This window comes from Rattus norvegicus, chromosome 19, assembly GCF_036323735.1.
Source record: "Rattus norvegicus strain BN/NHsdMcwi chromosome 19, GRCr8, whole genome shotgun sequence".
In the NCBI taxonomy this organism is placed as follows: Eukaryota; Metazoa; Chordata; class Mammalia; order Rodentia; family Muridae; genus Rattus; species Rattus norvegicus.
The window spans coordinates 56508319-56529271 of NC_086037.1; the positions used below are offsets into that span (position 1 = coordinate 56508319).

At 44.5% G+C, this 20953-nt stretch overlaps 1 protein-coding gene across 16 annotated transcripts in view; it reads left to right on the top strand.

Moving 5' to 3' along the window:
• Window positions 1-509: 509 nt before the first annotated feature.
• Window positions 510-20953, top strand: part of Zfp1 (zinc finger protein 1) — a 33282-nt gene continuing 12838 nt past the window's right edge. For 2 of the 16 annotated variants that reach the window (XM_063278202.1, XM_006255663.5), the window contains exons 1-2: window positions 18257-20629; window positions 20759-20814. In XM_063278202.1, coding sequence (XP_063134272.1) covers window positions 20602-20629; window positions 20759-20814 — 84 coding nt within the window. In that variant the 5' untranslated portion in view covers window positions 18257-20601. Of the gene's footprint in view, window positions 1181-2426; window positions 2591-13736; window positions 13805-18019; window positions 18207-18252; window positions 20630-20758; window positions 20815-20953 lie in introns of those variants that run through there. The other 14 variants (XM_039098277.2, XM_063278200.1, XM_063278203.1 and 11 more) reach the window with 14 other exon arrangements.

Sequence of the window (20953 nt, forward strand, 5' to 3'; positions counted from 1 at the left end):
CTAAGGCACACAAATATTAAGTGTATTTCCTGTCATGATTTAAATTGACTACGTGCAGCTCACCCACTACTTTATCATTCTAAATTCCAGGTCAGAGTCCAAGAGGGGACTTGACTGCAAAAGCTGACTCAGGACCTCAAAACCAGGTGACCAGGATAAGGCACAGTCACTAATGTTAACTTCCTTAACTCCTTGTGTCAATATATGATTGGTCAATGCAATACCCCACCCCCACCCCCGCGCGCCCCTCCTCCTTTGTGTTCCCATCCTACAAAAAATGTTTTCTTTAGTCTCCCTTCGGGGACAAGGTTCAGATCCAGAACCGCCTACCCCATACAGAAATAAAGCTTTCATTTTTAAGCTTCTGTATCTGAAGTGAGTTTAGTTTACTTAGCTTCCTCCCCTCTCCCGACCCCAACACCGTAATCCCAGTAAGTAGGAAGTTGAAACAGGAAGATTATTAGTTTGAAGCTAGCCTAGGCTTGGTGACAAGACCCTGTCTCAAATCAACAACATGGAGTTATTGTGCCAGTGCTTCTAAAAATAACTGTAGTGCTGATAGAGCAAGGAAAACGGTGGTGGCAGTGTGTGCCTGGGTGGGTGTAACACGGGGTCTCAGCCTTGGCTGGACTGAAACTCGGTATGTCCTCCAACTCCCAAGGGATCTGCCTGCTTCTGCTTCCCGGCTAGCTTGGGTTAACGGCGTGCACTACCACTCCCAGAAAGGTGTGTGTTTCCTATAAGGATGAGATAAGGTTGATATCTGCTTTAACGTACATATTTTGTTGAAAGTTTTAATCAATTACTCATGAAATTTCCAGGTCCAGGTTTTTAATAGCATAGGAAGATGAAAGGAACTGTACTCACAACCATCTCTAAGACCACAACACAGTCCAGACTCAGTTAACTTAGAAAAAAACGGTCCCTGCCCAACAAATAATGCGTAGTCTTCCCAGAGTTCCTAGAGGCGCGGCTCAGAGGCATATGGGAATTGTAGTCCTAAAACTGGCGTCACTGCTACAAGGACTCTGGGAACTGCCGCCCGCTCCACAATCTGCACGCTTGCGCAAAAGCCCTAGTGGTTGCCCTTCCCCCACCTACAGTCGCGAGTGGGTGACAGAGCCCCCTTCTCCGCGAGCCTCGTGACCCGGAACCGCGAGTGGAGGCTAAACCCCTCCAGGTATGTATGCAAGGCCGGGATGCGCAGGGCCGGGAAGAGGGTCGCGTCTGCGCCCGGGTGGGAGCCCCAACTTTGCGGCCGCAGCGACCCCTGAGCGAGGGTCGGGCCTCGAGCTCTGGTGAGTCGGTTCCTAAGGGCTGCTCCCGGTCGGCGCGTGTTGGGTCGGAGGAGGACGGGCAGCTCCCAGGCTCCAGCCTCCCTTTGTCAGGAGACGCACCACTGCTGGCCGTCGCAGGGCTCAGGCCGCGCGGGAGCGAGTCCGGCTAGCGGGCGCGCGCTTGACCCTTCAGGAGGGTTTGAGGGCGGAGCTCACTCGGCTAGCCACGCCCTCATGATGGCTTAGTGGGCTCCTGGAACCTCCTTGGTTCGTGGTGGTGCTTAGTGTTTCCAGTTATATTGTCGCGGAATTATCACGTCCATCCCGTTATTTCCGGTTTGAGCATCAGTATGAACAGAATTTTCTTTTTTTCTGATACTGGCTTTTCTGGGTAGCTTGGGTACACCTGGAGCTTGCCATGTAGCCCAGGCTGGCCTCGAATTTGAAATCTATACACGCCCAGTTTTTCCACTTTTCCTGATTAGAGTCGTGCTTTTTATTTATTTTTGTAAAGTTTTCATACAAGTATACTGTCGAGGTCCAGCCTCAGCGTGAGGATGATCCTAAGAAAGGGGTGAGTGGGGGCTGGGGATTTAGCTCAGTGGTAGAGCGCTTACCTAGGAAGCGCAAGGCCCTGGGTTCGGTCCTCAGCTCCGAAAAAAAGAACCAAAAAAAAAAAAAAAAAAAAAAAAAAAAGAAAGGGGTGAGTGGTAGTGGTGTTGATTCAATACTGTTGAGTCAATAGTGGATGCAAGCTGTTAGATCTTGCTCGATCTGGTCAGAGGAACTGAAGCCAGTCTTTTATTTACAAAAGTTATGTTCATGAGATCTTTTTACTACTGTTAATCATTTTCTAAAAAAAAAATCCATGGTTACATAAATTCCAAAAATCCTGAATCATTACCCTGAAACCCCAATTCTTTGAAATAAAAATTAAACACAAAGCAAAAGTACATCCCTTATTGCTGAAACACAGTGTGTTCTTAACGGGCAGCAGAGCTTTGGCTTGAACAAAGGCTGTTCTTCAAGAGCAGCTGGGCATAGCTTTTGCAGTTTCCTGGCACAGCAGTCAGTACAGTGGCTATTCTCTCTCTTTTTTAAAAGACTTATTAATTTGTATTTATGTAAGTACACTGTCATTGTTTTAAGACATACCAGAAGAGGACGTCAGACTCCATTACAGATGGTTGTGAGCCACCATGTGGGTGCTGGGAATTGAACTTCAGTCCTCTGGAAAAGCAGTCAGTGCTCTTAACCACTGAGCCATCTCTCTAACCCGACAGTGAGAACAGAAAGGTGACAGATTCCTGAAGGTAATATGATTTCTTACAAAGTTTTTAAATGTATACAAGTAAAGCAGCTAGCTCTCTCTCCAATATCTCTTGAGGCATTGCTCTCTCCAATCCTTCAAGTATCCAGGAGAATGAAGTACTAACTTTTTCATATGCTTGTATCTCCTCTTTTAATTCTCTAATCTTTGTTTCCTTATCCTAGCAATTCTATGGCCTCATGTCCAAGATTGACAATCTCTCCATAAACATTAGTTCACTAGCCCACTGTCCTTTCCCATTAAACCATATTCTCTGAATACTATTTCTTCCTGGATTGTATGCAAGCCTTCCTCCTCTAAGATAAACCTACCCATCATTTGCTTGTTTTTTACAGATTCCTCCTTCTTTTCCTATGCAAGCCTTTTTTTTTTTTTTAAAGATTTAATCATTTATTATATATAAGTACACTGTAGCTGTCTTCAGATACACCAGAAGAGGGCTTTGGATCTCTTTACAGATGGTTGTAAGCCACCATGTGGTTGCTGGGAATTGAACTCAGGACCTCTGGAAGAGTAGTCAGGTGCTCTTAACCGCTGAGCCATCTCTCCAGCCCCCCTATGCAAGCCTTTTCTTCTTTTTTTCCCCCCCAGAGCTGGGGACCGAACCCAGGGCCTTGCGCTTGCTAGGCAAGCGCTTTACCACTGAGCTAAATCCCCAACCCCAAAGCCTTTTCTTCTTGAGACCACCTTTTAATTCTCTATCCTTGATGTCCCAAGTTCACCCTTGCTAACTAATGTAGCAGTCATCGGACCAGAGGGTACTTGTGTCTCCTCATATAATTCCAAGTTTAAGGCCAAGTCATGTCATGAGTGGTTTCTACAAAGGACCATCTAGGGTTTTATGGCCTCTGTGGTTATGTTGTTCTACATCCTTTCTGTAGCCTTAAGGTCCAAGCAGAAGGCATGTTTGTTCCTCGTCCCCAGCAGCCCCATGACCACCTGCATTCCTGTGAACCGCATGTTTCATTTTTTATGGAGTGACCAGCTCTAAGTATTGGTGGGAAGGAGGTTATATTCCCTAGAAAGAGATTGAAAGTAAAACAGAGAGCAGCAGATCAGCTTCAGGGCACCCGTAACGATCAGCACGCTGGATCCACAGCCTCGTGATGCCCTAGAGGCAGGAGCTCTGTCCCACAGCTCCTTGTACTGTCACCTCTGCCCAGTCCTCCCTCCCCTCCTGCTAGTCCCTTTGTCTTCCTAGTTTCATTTCTATACATGATTTTATGCATCTATATAAAAATCTAGGGGTTGGGGATTTGGCTCAGTGGTGGAGTGCTTGCCTAGTAGGCGCAAGGCCCTGGGTTCAGTCCTCAGCTCCAAAAAAAAAAAAAAAAAAAAAAAAAAAAAAAAAAAAAAAAAAAAAAAAATCTAGGAACCACAAATCAGAGAAATCATGTTTCTTTTTTAGAGTAATTTGTTTAATAGGATGATACCCAGTTGTATTCCTTTTCCTGCAAATGACATAACTTCATTCTTCTTTAGAGCTGAAAAAATTCCATCGTGGGGTTAGTGAGAAGGCTCAGTGGGTAGTGGCACTGCCAGCCAATACTGAAAATCTGAATTTAGTAGTAGGAGACTTTCATTGATGCCTGAAAGTTGTTCTCCGACCTCCACATGCACATGTATTTGCACACACATGTACACGCACACATGCACATGAAGAAGTTAAAGATTCCGTTATGTATGCCATGTTTCCTGTATCCACTCCTCTGATGTTACACGCCTATGTTGGTTGGTTCCATAGCTTAGCTGCGTGTGAATAATGCTGGGGGAAAAAACAACCCAAAACCGTTAATGTGCAAGTTCTCTGATATGGGAATCTTAGGTAAAAAAAATCTAGAAATAGTATAGCTGACTCTTATGGAAGGTCTACCATTAGTCCCTAGAGAAACCTCTGTACTGACTTCCACGGTAGCTGGACTAGTACATTCCCACTCTAGTGGGTATTTCCATTTGTCTACATTCTGCCGGTATTTCTTGGTCGTATTTGTTTGTAATGACTGCCATTCTGACTAGGGTGCAACAGAATCTCAGTGCAGTTTCGATCTGTGTATCTATGATAGCCTTTGAGGTTGAACATTTCTCAATTGGCCATTTGTCTTTCATCTTTTAAGAACCACTTGTTTTAGTCAGCGTTATGGTAAGAAGTAGGGATCTTGCCTCAAAGACTGGTTTATCATGACAGGCAATATTTTCAGAATTTTGTCCGGTTCAGCTGTCCAGGTTACCCACTTGGTGGCTTCTCTGCCCAGGTATTTCCCTTGCTGGTGAAAGAGCTGTCCTTTTAGTGATCTTACAAGTTAGTAATAGCGTCAGTGCCTCTAGCACAATGATGTCAGACCCTAGTTACATGGGGGAGCTTTTGGCCATTGATAACCCTTCTTTCCAAATGCTACACATGGCTGTGTAGCAGCAAAGACCCACACTTGGTAAATATTTACCTGCTCAAGTTGTAGAAGTTCAATTAGGGCAGGAGAGAGAGACATGCTCCAAGCACTGTGAGGTCGGGGGTTGCAGTGGCACTGCCTATGCTTCCCCTTCCACATTCTGCTTCTTCTGTCCGAAGGAGAAAGGTAGCATAATTTAAGATGGGCAGGTTTTTAGATTGAGGTCAGGAGTATCATAGCTGGGTGTGATGCTGTGCTAATCTTATGCTGCTTGGCCAGCGGCATTCCTTTATCCTTGGGGGCCTGTCAGGCATAAGCTTTGATGCTTCACCCTTAAGCAAGAAAAACTTGACCAGGTGGTTCTTAGGTCTTTGGAGTTGATTTCTGGGAGGAATGGAGAAGGGTTTGGAACTTTGGGTTAGAAATCCCCTAAAATGCTGTAACCAGAACGTAGTGGGCCATTCTGGTGGGAGTTAGGACCATAACACCGAGAGAAATTTAAGGATCTGGAGAAATGACTCAGCAGTTCAGAGTGTTTGCTGCTTTTGCTGAAGATACAGTTCAATTTCTAGCAACCATGCTGGGTGCTAGAAACCAGCACCACCTATGGCCCCAGCTCCAGGGAGTTCAACACCCTCTTCTGACCTCTTCAGTACCCACATATAGATGGGTACACTCATAAACATACACACATATTCAATAAATAAATAAATCTTAGAAAGAGAGAGAAACACAGTGAAAGCTGCTAGTTACTGAGGTTTCAGAGGGAGGCAAGGATTTCTGTGAAATGGAGCCAGAGGCCGTTTTATCCCATTCAGGCAGAGAACTGGGCTGCTTTCTGTCCATATCCTAAGAATTTGAGTGAGGCTGAATCAACAGTAATGGACTGATTTGTGCGGTGGGCATTTGAAGGCCGAATGGGGGCAGAAAAAGGGGGTTAGGGACTAAGACACTGGTCGCTCTTCCAGAGGACCTGGGTCCAATTTCCAACACTGTCTTCTAGATGGCATGCAGGCTATACCAAGGTTACAGCTCACTGCTCTTTTCCCAGTGTACTGTGAGAGATGGGGGTGTCGGGGGAGGGGAGAGGAGAGTGCTTGCAAAGCTCTGTGGTTTGGTGGGAAAGGAAGGGAGTTTACTTTTTTTTTTTTTTTTTTAAATATTTATTTATTTATTTTACATATAGCATTCTGCCTGCATATGTGACTGCAGGCCAGAAGAGGGCACCAGATCTCATTACAGATGGTTGTGAGCCACCATGTGGTTGCTGGGAATTGAACTCATGACCTCTGGAAGAGCAGTCAGTGCTCTTAACCGCTGAGCCATCTCTCCAGCCCCAGGAAGGGAGTTTAAAGTTGTAGGCTGCAAGGCGGCTGCAAGGCAGATGCTGAGAAAACAGCTACAGTTTTGCATCATTTAAAGGAGTCCTGCTCTGCACTGAGACAATAGGAAAAGTGCTCTAGAGGCAACGTCCCTCCCTAAGTGAAGGTTCCAGTTTGTAACAAAGCACATTCACTTAAAAGGAGAGAGCCTAAATTGAGGATGCCACTGAAGGACGCCTCTGTTTGAAAACCACCTGGTGTTTCCTCCAGGTAAGCCTGGAATTTGGACAGGCTAACACAAATATGGCCCAAGGGGACTAAGCTGCATCTCCACAGCTGGAAGCAAGTTTTGGCATCGTGGTATAGGTATAGTAGATGCAAGAGTGAGGGGTTCAAGGGGTTGGGGATTTAGCTCAGTGGTAGAGCGCTTGCCTAGGAAGCGCAAGGCCCTGGGTTCGGTCCCCAGCTGGGGGCGGGGGGACACCCAAGAGTGAGGGGTTCAAGGAGGCCCATGCTAGGTTTGTAGAAGGCTGCTGAGGCCAAACAGAGTTGCCATTGTGGGAAGCTGTGAAGGTTGTCAGGTCCAAAGGAAACTCCCAAGTCCTCAAACTCCAAAAGATTGTCCAAGTAGCCAAAAATGACCTCAACATGGACTAAGGGAGGATTTGTGACAGTTAGATAAAAGTCAGTATTTCTCAGAAACTTGGGAAACTGGTTCTCATCTGCCAAGAGTAATTTCTCCTACCTATGGCAGAAGGGACATATGGCTACCTATAACATCTATAAGCCTATCAAAGCCCATGGTGGCCTCCAGGCCCCCTCAGTATCACAAGTACCCGTTATGTGCTGCAAAGTCCATGATGGTGTCCTGTCCCTTCTCACCTTCCCAGGCCTCCCTCCTCCCACACAGAGTGCTGGAGTCGTTTTAGTGCTCAGGTGAGGCACTGGGGCATGTCTCGGTGCCCAAGCTGAGTTTTATTTGTGAATGGGTATGTGCAACCAGCACTCTGCCTGTCTGGTCTACATCTGTGACCTCAGAGCTTTCTTCTCTCTATGATGGCAGGATGTTCCCTGCCCTGCTCTTCTCATTATGCACTCTCTGCTCTCTACCCCTTGCTGTTCGTTCTTAGAGCCCTGCCAATGCCCAGTCTGTTTCTCTTCCTCTCTGCTCTGCACTCCTCCAGATGCCTCTGCATGTTTTATCTCTTATGCACAATAAAAACTTTCCCCCTGATAATGGTGCAGTCATATTGGCAGCTTCTTTACTGTACCCCCGGCACACAACGGTGAAGTCTGAGTTGCAGTGACGATCCCAGGACGTTGGAGATGACAGGATTGAGGGACTCCAGCTGGAGAAAGTTGTATGCATGAAGTGCTGGTCCAAGAGAGGGACCGCGTGAGCTGCAGGTGGAGAACTGCAGGTGTAGGAGTGAGTTTGGATCCTGAATGATCTTGTCACAAGTCTCAGGTGCTGGACATGTTGTGGGGTCTGGCAAAAATCCAACACCCAGAACACACCAAGTTTTCTTAACCAGGGAACTTTATTGATTTGAACAATAAACTGTCTATTCAGGGAAGACCAGCACAGACTTGGGAGCTGATACTGCCACCCCCTCTCTTCTGGTCGAGCAGGTTTTAAGCTCAAAATCCATACTCAACATGTGTAAGACATATCAAAACCGTAAGCAGGTGGGCCAGCTAAGATTACACCAAAGGAACGATAGCAGGTTGGCTTGTTAATAATAGGTTTCTAAGAACAGGGAGTAAGAAATGAGTCATGATTTTTGTGATTAGAACATGGAAGGAAGGGATTAGGGGGGGAAAAAAAAAACCCAGAACACATCTGTGCCCTTGGTTTGACCTTAAATGATATTCAAGCCCTAGCAAATGGGTAGCCTGCTTAAGATGGCAGCACTCACGCCAAGCTTCACCTTTCATCCCCCACACCCTGTTATGTAAATGGATCAAATCGTTGATCATCTTCTGTATGCCAAGGGTTATATTGAGTCTCATGACCATACGTATAGTAGATCCTATTTGTTTTTGAATGAGGTTAATAAGGGCATTGATTATAATGAGGGCAGTAAAAACGGAAGAGTCGGAGGACCAGTGAGGGCCATAAATAGGGTTTTTAGCCTGGGAGACAAGTTAAACACGTTTCGAAACCAGTTCTAGGACAGTTGTCTTTCTTGCTCTCTATTAGATCTTGTTTGACCTTGGCTAAAGCGTCCCTGAGGACTCTCAAGTGATTAACATAGAAACAACTCCCAAATCATGCAAAGCTCTGTAGAAGAGCAGGTCTAATCTTCTGCTCTGTAGGTTGCTTCAGCTAGGGAGTCTGTCAGGCTCTCCAGTTGTTGGGTTGTGAAGTGCAGGTGTCCCAGGTCTTTCTTTACCCAGGCTGAGGTAAGAAAAACGGTGAGCAGATTATAGCATGAATGTTTGCTATGCTGCTTTGTGCCCAGAGCTCTCTTTGGATATGTGAATGAAAGACACACACACACATTAACTTATTTTTGAAATGCCTTGGCTACCTCAAAGGCTGGGCACTCCTAAACCTTCCCTTGTTACTCCAGGCCCAATAGGGGAAGTGGCCACTGACCCGAAATCTCACATGGCTGGTTGGCTTTTCTCCTGCCGCTCTTTCGTCCCATCCTTCTACCCTGAGTCATGGCAATTCTCTTCATTCCTCTCTGCATGCTATCTGTGCACCTGTCCCATCCCGGGCCCTGCCTTGGCTGTTGGCATCTTTATTTATTGATCAAAAACCAGTTGGGGAAAAGGACCTTCGACGTCTGGACATGCAGATTCCCAATTGAATTAAAGCAATAGAGCCAATCTCCAACAGCAGATAGGCAAAGGGTGATACCAAAGATACATGCAAACCAAGTAGTAGTGGGCGTTTTAGCAAGTTTTGCCTGTCCAGAGGCACAGAATCAATGAGGCATGCTCCCATTCCTTGCACATCCTCTAGTGTGAGGGAAGCATGAGTAGACCATGGGCAGTTTTTGTCCCTCTGGTGTGGAGGAATCTGCTGAATGTTGGTTACATTGGGACCAAAAGTGACTAAAGTTGCTATCCCCGTATAATAAGGGGGTCTTAAATTTAAGCAAAGCCAGCAATCTTCCATAAGTTGTGGCTGAGTCACATTTAGGTTAAGCAAAGGTAGCAGTCAGGGTGTCAAGTAGGGGTTCTTTAAGTCTGTTCTGAAACAGGAGTCTGACCTTTGGGCCCTGATTAATGGCTCTCAGTCTCTGGTTCGGGGCTGCCAGGTACACAGACTGTAGTTTTGGTCTAGGTATCAAGTGAATGAAGATCTCCCTATGTGGCCTGTTTGGGTTAGGGAGCAGCCTAAAGCCCTGTCTTTGGATAGTAAACTCAGTCCTCAGGTCTTGGCCTGTCTGATATTTTCTGATACCTCAGGTCTGTCATTTATCTCAGATGTCTCCTGGAGGGAACACATTCCAAGTTTTTAAGGTTATGGTTACAGGGTTACAATAACTGGGAGCCTTGCAAGTTCTATGGCCTCAATGGTATTGGAGATAGAAGGATTATTGTCTTGGGACCAGGAAGACCAAGTTTCACACCCCAGGTTTTATAGTGATACCATTTTGTTCACAGTTTGAGTCATAGGGGGTGGATAAAAAGATGATCCCCGGGCTGGAGAGATGGCTCAGCAGTTAAGAGCACCCGACTACTCTTCCAGAGGTCCTGAGTTCAATTCCCAGCAACCACATGGTGGCTCACAACCATCTGTAATGGGATCCGATGCCCTCTTCTGGTGTGTCTGAAGACAGCTACAGTGTACTTATATATAATAAATGAATAAATCTTTAAAAAAAAAAAAAGATGGGCTAGAGAGATGGCTCAGTGGTTAAGAGCACTGACTGCTCTTCCAGAGGTCCTGAGTTCAATTCCCAGCAACCACATGGTGGCTCACAGCCATCTGTAATGGGATCTGGTGACCTCTTCTGGTGTGTCTGAAGACAGCTACAGTGTATTATATACATTAAATAAATAATATTTAAAAAAAAAAAGATGATCCCCATGGAGACCTTTCAAACTCCAAATCTCTAAACTACACCAAATAGTTCTAGCTCCTGAGGTCCAGGATAGTGAGGAATGGGACTGGTTCTGTAGTTTCCTCATCCAGCCCACAATGTGCAGAGATCTGTCTTAAAGCTAGATGGACTCATCAGGGTATGCTGAGCACCCTAGCTATGGTGGAACTTGTTCAGTACCTCCCAGGCATAGACCTTAAGCTGATAATAATTGGGGCTATACAGGGACTTGAAAACCCAACAGAAAGAATCAAGGTTTGACCAGTTTTAGCTTTAGTGGATCTCAGTGAGTTCCATCAGAGGGTCTGCAAGGGGTTCTCTTCTTCCAGTGCCACCCTCAGGTGGGAATGATGAATCCAGGAGTGAATTCTGTCAACCTTGACAGCCATCAGTGTGATCAGATGATAACACCATATTAGGACCCCTCCAGTGGGGAGTCACAGAGTCCACTTCATGCCATTTAGCCCTGACTGGATCAGCAGGCTGGAAACCGTGTAGGACATTGGGCAAGGGCTTACCAGCTCTCAACAAACAGGTTGTCCTGGGTCTTTTGTAGGACCTGGACAGACTGGAGTAAGTGTTGGTTAGATCTTTATTGTGCTTGCAGCTAATTTGGACATCAGTCTAGGGCACGTTGGAGGAAGTCTTCCCCAACTTAAGTTCATAAGGAGTCCCTCCTTGATGTAGGGAGTATTTCTAGCTCTTAAGAGAGCAAAGGGCGGAGTGCTGTCCAGTCCTTGCCAGTCTCTATGGTTAATTTAAGGTCTTTAGGGTCCGACTGAGTTTTTCTACCTGTCCTGAACTGGAAGAAGACAGGTAGGGGTGTGATATACAGTGTAATTTCCAATTAACCCCCAAGGCTCCACTTATACCTTATACAGCCTGAGATAATAAGGCTAACCCTAGCCCTGAGTCATGGTTTTTGCAGTTGGAACATGGAAGGAATTGAAAGAAAGAAAGAAAGAAAGAAAGAAAGAAAGAAAGAAAGAAAGAAAGAAAGAAAGAAAGAAGGAAGGAAGGAAGGAAGGAAGGAAGGAAGGAAGAAAGAAAGAAAGAAAGAAAGAAAGAAAGAAAGAAAGAAAGAAAGAAAGAGAGAAAGAGAGAAAGAAAGAGGAAAACAAGAAGCAACAGGTCTGCGCTCTTGACTTGACCTGACCTGGTATTTAAGCCCTAGCAAGTAGATGGCTGGTTATTTCAGACATAGAGCCTGGGATCTGGTGTTTGTAGGTTTGGGTCTTTGGCTTATCTTCCTTGTTATTAACCCATTCCTCCCTTTTAGAATAGGAGATTGCCTGTGCCATTGTGTATTGGAAGTATGGAACTTGTGGGTTTGTTTTGATTTTTGTTTTTCCTAGACAGGGTTTCTCTGTGTAGACCAGGCTGTCCTGGAACTCACTCTGTAGACCTGGATAGCCTCAAACTCAGGACTCCATCTGCCTCTGCCTCCAGAGTACTGGGACTAAAGATGTGTGCCACCATACCCAGCTTGAATTTACTCTTTGAACAGGGTTGGAACTGTTTTTTTTTTTTTTTTTTTTTTTGGTTCTTTTTTTTCGGAGCTGGGGACCGAACCCAGGGCCTTGCGCTTCCTAGGCAAGCGCTCTACCACTGAGCTAAATCCCCAACCCCAAAATGCTCTTTTTTTTTTTCCTTTTCTTTTCTTTCTTTTCTTTTTTTCGGAGCTGGGGACCGAACCCAGGGCCTTACGCTTGCTAGGCAAGCGCTCTACCACTGAGCTAAATCCCCAGCCCCTGGAACTGTTTTTAAAAATGGGGACTTCTGCAGGTAGACTGAATGAATGCATTTTGTATCACGAAATGGCCACTGGCCTATAGGGACAAGAGTCGGAAGGTGTGGCTTAAGGTATGTTTGTTGGGTTGACAAGTGGTAGACTTGTCAACTAGACCTTCATTCAAGGTTTGGTCTTTTGCCATGTATTGTAATGCTAAGCGCTGGCCCTGGTTGCCTCAGAAAACTTGCATGTCCACCTTGCTCCTTATTTTAAAACTCTTTGTTGAATAAAGATGCCAACAGCCCATAGCTGGACAGAAGCGAAATAAGTGGGGTTTTTATACTGCGTGATCAGTTGCTTCAGGCTCCTGCTGCCATGATTTTTCTGTCATGATGGGCTATGCTCAAAATGTGATCCCACTCTTTTTAAATTGTATGGTGGGCTGGAGAGATGGCTCAGCAGTTAAGAGCACTGACTGCTCTTCCAGAGGTCCTGAGTTCAAATCCCAGCAACCACATGGTGGCTCACAACCATCTGTAATGGGATCTCATGTGACTGAAGACAGTGACAGTGTACCCACATACATAAAATAAATAAATGTTTTTTTTTAAATGTGATCCCAAGTAAACCCTTCTTTAAGTTGCCTTTGTCAGGTATTCATAGCAATGAGAAAAGCAACCAATACCCTACCTGCTAAAATCTAGGTTTTTGATGTTAGTGCAAAACCGGGGCACTGTACTTGTGGGAAGGCATCAGGTCCAGATTAAAGAGGCAGGTGTGAGTCCAAGGCCAGCTTGGCTTACAGAGCTAGTTCAGGACAGCCAGGGCTAATCTGGCTCAAAAGCAAAAAGGAATTGTGTTGACATTTTGGTGGGCATTGCCTTGAATCTGTAGATTGCTTTTGGTAGGATGGCCATTTTTACTATGTTAATCTATCAATCCGTGTGCATGGAGGTCTTTCCATCTTCTGGTACCTTCTTCAGTTTCTTTCTTCAAAGACTTAAAGTTTTTTACTTGAAGTCTTTCACTTGCTTGGTTAGAGTTACCCCAAGATGTTTCATATTGTCTGTGGCTATTCTGAAGGGTGATGTCTCCCTGATTTCTTTCTCAATCTATTTGTCATTTGTGTATCAAAGACTAGTGATTTTTTTTAAATTAATCCTGTATTCAGCCACTTCACTAAAGGTGTTTATCAGCTGTAAGTAAGAATTCCCTCGTAGAAATTTTGGGGCCATTTATGTGTCATCTGCAAACAATGATGCATTGACTTCCTGTATCCCCTTGATTGCCTTCAGCTTTCTTATTGATGTAGCTAAAATTTCAGTTACTACACTGAATAGGTATATCGTTGTGAATGATCAGTCTTGTCTCGTTCCTGAGTTTAGTGAAATTGCTTTGCGTTTTCTTTCCATTTAATTTGATGCTGACTATAGGCTTGCTGTAAATGGCCTTTATTATATTTAGGAATGTTCCTTGTATCCCTAATCTCTCCAAGACTCATCATGAGGGGTGTTGAATTTTCTCAAGACATTTTTTTGGGATCTAATGAAATGATCTTTTTTTTTTCCCTTCAGTTTGTTTATATGGTGGATTATATTGACTGATTTTCATATTCCTGCATCTCCAGGATAAAGCCTACTTGATCATGGTGGATAACTTTTTGATGTGTTCTTGGATTCAATTTGCAAGTATTTTGTGAGTTTTCTTTTTCCTTTCATCTATATGCATAAGGGAAACTGGTCTGTAATTCTCTTTGGTGAATTTTGTGTGGTTTAGGTGTCAAGGTAACTGGCCTCATAAAATGAATTTGGCAGGGCTGGAGAGATGGCTCAGCAGTTAAGGGCACTGACTGCTCTTCCAGAGGTCCCGAGTTCAATTCCCAGCAACCACAGGGTGGCTCACAACCATCTGTAATGTGATCTGATGTGTGTCTGAAATCAGAGTACTAATATAAATGAAATAAATCTTTAAAAAAAATGAATTTGGCATTATTCCTTCTGTTTCTATTTTGTGGAATAATTTGAGATGCATTACTGTTAACTCTTCTTTGAAAGTCTGGTAGAATTTGCTAAAATTGTCTGGCCCTGGGCCTCTTTTGGTTGGGAGACTTTTAATGATTGCTTCTACTTAATCACTGAGTCTATTTAAGTCGTTTTTCTGATCTTGGTTTAACTTTGGTAATTGGTATCTATCAAGAAAATTTTTATTTCTTAAAGATTTTCCAGGGGCTGGAGAGATGGCTCAGAGGTTAACAGCACCGACTGCTCTTCCAGAGGTCCTGAGTTCAAATCCCAGCAACCACATGGTGGCTCACAACCATCTGTAATGGGATCTGATGCCCTCTTCTGGTGTATCTGAAGACAGCATACCACATAAAATAAATAAATTAAAAAAAAAAAAAAGATTTTCCAACTTTGTGGGATACAGGGAATTTCCTCAGTGTCTGTTGTTATGTCTACCTTTTCATTTCTGATTTTGTTAATTTGGATAATCTCCCTATGCTTTTAATTAGTTTGGATAAGGGTTTATCCATCTTTTTTATTTTCTCAAAGAACCAACTCTGTTTCATTGATTCTTTGTATTTTCTTTGTTTCTATTTCTTTGATTTCAGACCTCAGTTTAATTATTTCCTGCTGTCAATTGTTAAGTTTCCCATCACTGATTTCACTAATTTCACTAATAATCACTAATTTCTTTATGAAGGCACTTAGTGCTTTAGTGCTGTGAACTTTCCTCTTAGCACTGGTTTCATTGTATCCCATAAGACTGGGTATGTTGTGTGATCATTTTCATTGAATTCTAGGAAGTCTTTAATTTCTTTTTTTTTTAAAGATTTTATTTATTTACTTCATGTATGTGAGTACACTGTCGCTGTCTTCAGACACACCAGAAGAGGAGATCGGATCCCCATTACAGATGGTTGTGAGCCACCATGTGGTTGCTGGGAATTGAACTCAGGACCTCTGGATGAGCAGTTGGTGCTCTTAACCGCTGAGCCATCTCTCCAGCCCCTTAATTTCTTTCTTTATTTCTACCTCGAACCAGGAGTCCTTCAGTAGAGAGTTGTTCGGTTTCCATGGGTTTGTAGGTCTTCTGTTGTTTCGGTTATGTTGGAAGACAACTTCAATCTATGGTGGTCTGATAGGATGCAAGGGATTACTTTAATTTGCTTGTGTCTGTTGAGACTTGCTTTGTGACAGAGTGTGTGGTCAGTTTTGGAGACAGCTCCATGGGGTGTTAAGAAGGTATACTTTTCTGTGTTTGGATGAGCTGTTCTGTAGATATCTGCCAGGTCTAGTAGGTTTATAAAATCTGTTAGCTCCAGTGTTTTTCTGTTTAGTTTTTGTCTGGGTGACCTGTCCTTGGTGAGAATGGGGTATTGGAGTCTCCTGCTCAATGTGTGAGGGTCAGTGTGTGATTAAGCTTTAGTGTTGTTTCTTTACAAATGTGTGTGTCATTGTGCTATGGTCTAGCCCCAGTGGGGTTCAGAACCTGAAGGAGGATGTGTGGAATTGGAGAAAGACTGGGACCAACAAGTGCAGCTCACACACCCTGGCACCGGACACCCCAGGCCACCTTTGTTTATTTATATCCGTTTTCTCGTTTTCTCACATACCATCTCTTTGAAGAACTTCTATGTGTAACAATAATGTGCACACTGTACTTTGCCCCTTCCTTCTCCTCCTCGGTCTCCAGGGCTTCCTGCTAATCCATGAACTGTACCAAGAAAGAAGAAACATGCTTTTCAGCAGTTAATATCTAACCCAGCACATTGACAATAACCAAGTGACCATGGTTGGTAGCAATCGCGGTTACAGTATAGAGATGTGATAGACTACATACCTAGGAAACTCTGATTTAATTATTGGTGCCTAGCATCTTCCCATATCCTAACCAGGAGATCTAATTCTTCTAATGCCCAAGACTTTCAGCAGATTAGTAACCTGAGTCAGTTCCTGGCCCTTGTTTGGCTTACCTCTGAACATTCCTATTAAGTCTTGGAACTAATAATCCAGTAAGACCTTCCTAACCTTTTAATAATCCTTTAGCTGTTGTGTGGACAAGTTGGTGGGCAGATTGTTGTCAGAACTAAGTTCCCATCAGAAGAAAACATCTGAACTTTAGCTAATGATCTAGACCAGGGCCTTGGGTTGACTCAACTACATCACCATCACTAATAAACAGAGGAGTAGGGATCTGTTTCACTATGATTCTCAGAGACAAACAATAATAAATCATAGTCCAAGCCTTTTTATTATTTCTGGTTCTGGGGAAACATCTATCACAGATAAGGTAAAAGTAAAGACTTCCACTAGCAAAGCCAAGAATGCAAATACAAGGCAAAGGTGAACCAAGTGTTCGTTCCCTCAGGAAAGGCCAGGAGATGCTGCATGAATATCCCCACAGTCCTTGCCATGTGGGGACCTAAGTGCTCAGGCCTGGCCATAAGGAGAGCAGTCTGCATCACATCCTTCCCAGCAGAGGTGTGGCCATCTCCACCTTTGTGTTTGAGGCATAACTGTTAAGAATTGGCACACTGTTTTGGTGGATTTTTTGCCTTGAGTATGTAGTGTCCTTCCCCGTCTCTTTTGATTAATTTTGGGTGCAAGTCTATTTTGTTAGATATTAGAATGGCTACACCAGCTTACCTCTTGGGTTCATTTGTTAGGAAAGTCTTTTTCCAACCCTTTACTCCGAGGTGATTCCTATACTTGGTTTTGAGGTGTGTTTCTTGTGTGCAGCAGGAGGGATCCTGTTTTTGCATCCATTCTGTTAGTCTTTGGCTTTTTTTTTTTTTCTTTTTTTTTTTTTTTTCGGAGCTGGGGACCGAACCCAGGGCCTTGCGGTTGCTAGGCAAGCGCTCTACCTCTGAGCCAAATCCCCAACCCCTTAGTCTTTGGCTTTTTATTAGGGAAAAATGAAGTGAGAGGCATCACTGACCAGTGATTGTTACTCCTTTTACTCTGGTGGTGGTGGTAGAGATTTGTGTGCTTCTCTTCTCTGGCTTTTGCTGGTGTGAGATTGTCATTGTCATGGATAGAGTTGAGTCCCTTGGGTTGGAGTTTTCTTTCTACCATCCTATGTAGGGCTGGATTTGTAGATCGGTGTTTTAAATTTGACTTTATCGTGAAATACTTTCTTCATTACGGTGACTGAAAGTCTTGTTGGGTATAGTAGCCGGGGCTAGCATCCGGTCTCTTAGAGTCTGCAGGACGTCTGCCCAGGCCCTTCTGGCATTTATTTAGAGTCTCAATTGAGAAGAAGTTGGGTGTAATTCTAGTAGGTATCCTTTGTATGTTACTTGCTCTTTTCCTCTTGCAGCTTTTAATGTCCTTTGTTCTGTATGTTTAGTGCTTTAATTATGTGGCAAGCAGACTTTCTTTTCTGGTCCATCTATTTGGGGTTCTGTTTGCTTCTTGTATCGTTATAGGAGACATCTCCTTCTTTAGGTTAGCAAAATTTTCTATGATTTTTGTTGAAAATATTTTCTGGGCCTTTGAGCTGGGTTCCTTTTCCTTTCTCTATTCCTATTATTCTTAGGTTTGGTCTTTTTATAGTGTCCTAGATTTCCTGGATGTTTGGTTTAACATTTCTTTGTCTGATGTATCTATTTCTTCTACTGTATCTTCCATGCCTGAGAGTCTTTCTTCTAGCTCTTGTATTCCGCTGGTGATGCTTGTGTATGTAATTCATGTTCACTTACCTAGACTTTCCGTTTCCAGAATTCCCTGTTTGTGTTTTCTTTGTTGCTTCTATTTCTGTTTTCAACTCTTTGTTTTCCTTGGCTCTCTTTAAGGGATTTACTCATTTCCTCTTTAAGCACCTCTGTCATCTTCATAAAGTTGGTTTTAAGGTCTTTTGCTTGTGCTTCAGCCTTGTTGGAATTTTTGGATTCTGTTTCTTCTCCAGTCTTCTCTCCTGTGTGACCTGTGATTGGCCATGGAGTCTCTACTCAAGTTGGGGACTGGACTTCTGGCGGCTGGCCTGTTCTCCTGTTGAACAGGGGTTCTCTGTCTGAGCCGGGGGCAGGAATTCTGGTGGCCTGCATGACTTCTGGTCCATGAGGGAGTTGTCTGCCTTAGAGAGCTGGGATATGGTAAGGAGGAGGGGAGAGGGATAGGGTGGGTGGTCTAGCCTGGTCTTCAGACAGGTGTAGCCTGTGTGTGGATGGGGGTGTCTACCCAAGGGAACCAAGAATATGGGTGTGGTCCTTGGGCAGGGCAGGCAGGCCTGGTAGTGGTGGGCAGCCTACCTGGTCATCTGGTGGGTATGGCCTGTGACTAGGCAGAGGGTGTCTGCCTGACAGAGCTGGGGCAAGGGATGCAGGTGACTGGCTCACCTGATTTGATTTTCTAGCAGGTGTAGCCTATGGTTTGGCAGCCCACATCCTTTATTTAATATTAAGTTTCGTAATACTAAGTTTTGTTGTTTTCATTTATATATGAGTTCGTCTGTATGTATGCTCCATGTGTGCTGGTGCCTGCAGAGGCCAGAGGAGGGCATCATATCCCCTGGAGTTGGTATTGAGGTGGTGGTGAATGTCTGGCGTGGGTGATGGGAACTGAACTCCAGTCCTCTGGAGGAGCAGGAAATGCTCTTAATCCTTGAGTGTCTCTCACCCCTCCAATTGTTTATCACTAAAAGAAATGTTTATGAGACGAGTGTTTGGTCAGCACGTGTGTCAGAGCATCACTGGTGTGCCTGGCACCTGAGGGATGTAGAAGGTGTGAGAGTCTCCTGGAATGCAGTTTCAGACAGTTGTGATCTGCCATGTGGGTACTGGGAATTGAACCCTGGTCCTCTGGAAGAGCAGTGAACATTCTTAAGCCACCTCTCTGGTTCCCATGGGAGGAGAATAATATCTGCAGCAGTTATAACAACAACAACAACAACAACAATAATGTGTCCTGGGTCATTCTAGGTACTGGTAATTCGTGTCTTTGTTGCTCGATTTTTAGATTTTTGTTGGTTGGGCAAGGTCTTGCCACATAGCCAGGCTGACCTGGAACTTGTGGATCCTGCTGTAGCCTGTCAGGTACTACTACACCACCACACCCAGCTGCTCTCCCTTTTTCCTGGCCAGTTTGGTTAGAGTTTTATTGATGTTACTGATTTTTCTTAGGAGTCGCTTTGGTTCTGTTGCATTTCTCCATCTTTCCTGTTTGAGATTGGTTTCTGCTTGTCCTAGGGCTTGCTCTGAGTTTTAAAAGCACTCAAGGTTAGGGTGGGAACTGGAGTGCGAATGACCTAAGGTCATTAACTGAAAACTATTTAGCATCTGGTGTGGTATCTCATTCATGCCATCCCTGCATTTGGTAGCTTGAGGCAGGAGGATCATGAATTTGAGGTTAGCCTAGGCTAGATGATGAGACCCTATCTCAAAAAGTAAATAAAGAAAAGGAGCAGGTGGTCTGAAACTCTCTTAATTGCTTCTTTTTAAGGTTTATTTATTTCATGTATGCAAGTTCACTGTCATTGTCTTCAGACACACCAGAAGAGGGCATCGGATCTCTTTACAGATGGTTGTGAGCCACCATGTGGTTGCTGGGAATTGAACTCAGGACCTCTGGAAGAGCAGTCAGTGCTCTTAACCTCTGAGCCATCTCTCCAGCCCCCTCTTAATTGCTTTAGTTGCTCATTGTTACTTAATTGCTGGGAGCTGTTTTAAGGATCCAGTCAAGGCCTCAAGCACACTAAGAATTCTTTGTTCTGTTAGTGTTTTGTTACAGTGGCGAATGCCTGAGAGAAACAAGTCAAAAGAGGAGATTTATGGTGGCCCCTGGTTTCAGTAAACGGCCCCTTGATCCCATCTTTTTAAATCTAAGGTGACATTGAACATCTCCAGTGGGATGCGTGTTACAGTCTGCTTATCTCTTCTCACTTACTGGCAACCAGGAAGCAGGAAGACAGGAAGGGGCTGGAGACAAGGTTTATCTCCTGGGGCGCGCCTTGGCAACCTGCTTCCTCTTAAGTCCCACCCCCTATTTTTCACTAAGGCCACCAGGAAAGCCCACTGGGGATTAATCTGTAGATGAAGGAGGGGCCCTCATGATTCACCCACTTGTCAGTGATTGGAAGGGGGAGGGGAGTGCGTGGCGGGGGTGCGGCTGAGCCTTTGATTCAGGAGCTCACCTCTTCCCAGACCTTGACAGACAGCCACAGGGCTATATGCCAAGCCGTTCGTGTTTTTCCTTTTTCCCTTGTAATTTCCATCTTTGCAGAAGTTCCTTATTTCATCATTCATATTTGCCGTTTACATTAAAGCTAGTGTGGGAGTCATAGTTGCTTTAAATTACTGACAGCCTCAGGAGTTGGGGGTTCTGGCTTCTGTTTTGTCTCTTGATGGTAGGCTGTCTTCTTTATTCTTTTCTTTGAGACAGGATTTTTTTTGTGTAGACCAGGCTGGCCTTGAACTCATAAGAGAGCTGCCTGCTTCTGCCTCCTGAGCATGCAGCACCACCACCTGGCAGACGGGATTCCTGCCTTTCTGTATGTGCGTCTCTTCATGGTGCAAAGCAGGTATTGACAGCGTGCTGTTTCTGAAGAAGGGGTGTTATTTTTCAGGGGTGCATAGTAGTCTGAACAGACCATTCTGGGTGTCAAGCAGGTCAGATCCGTAATAACAAGGTTCCTTTTCTTTTCTTCCAGTTGTGCCTTTGTGCTTCTGTGCCTTTACCCCAACCCAGAAAATGATGGGGTCCCAGGTGAGTCATCTGCACAGTGCTCGTTTGGTTTTCATTTCACTTTGGAACGCGGTATTTATAGAAAAGGAGCTAGAAAGCAGCATCGTGAGCTAGGTCAGGGCTGGAGAGCTGGCCCAGAGGATGAGAGCCCTCCCTGCAC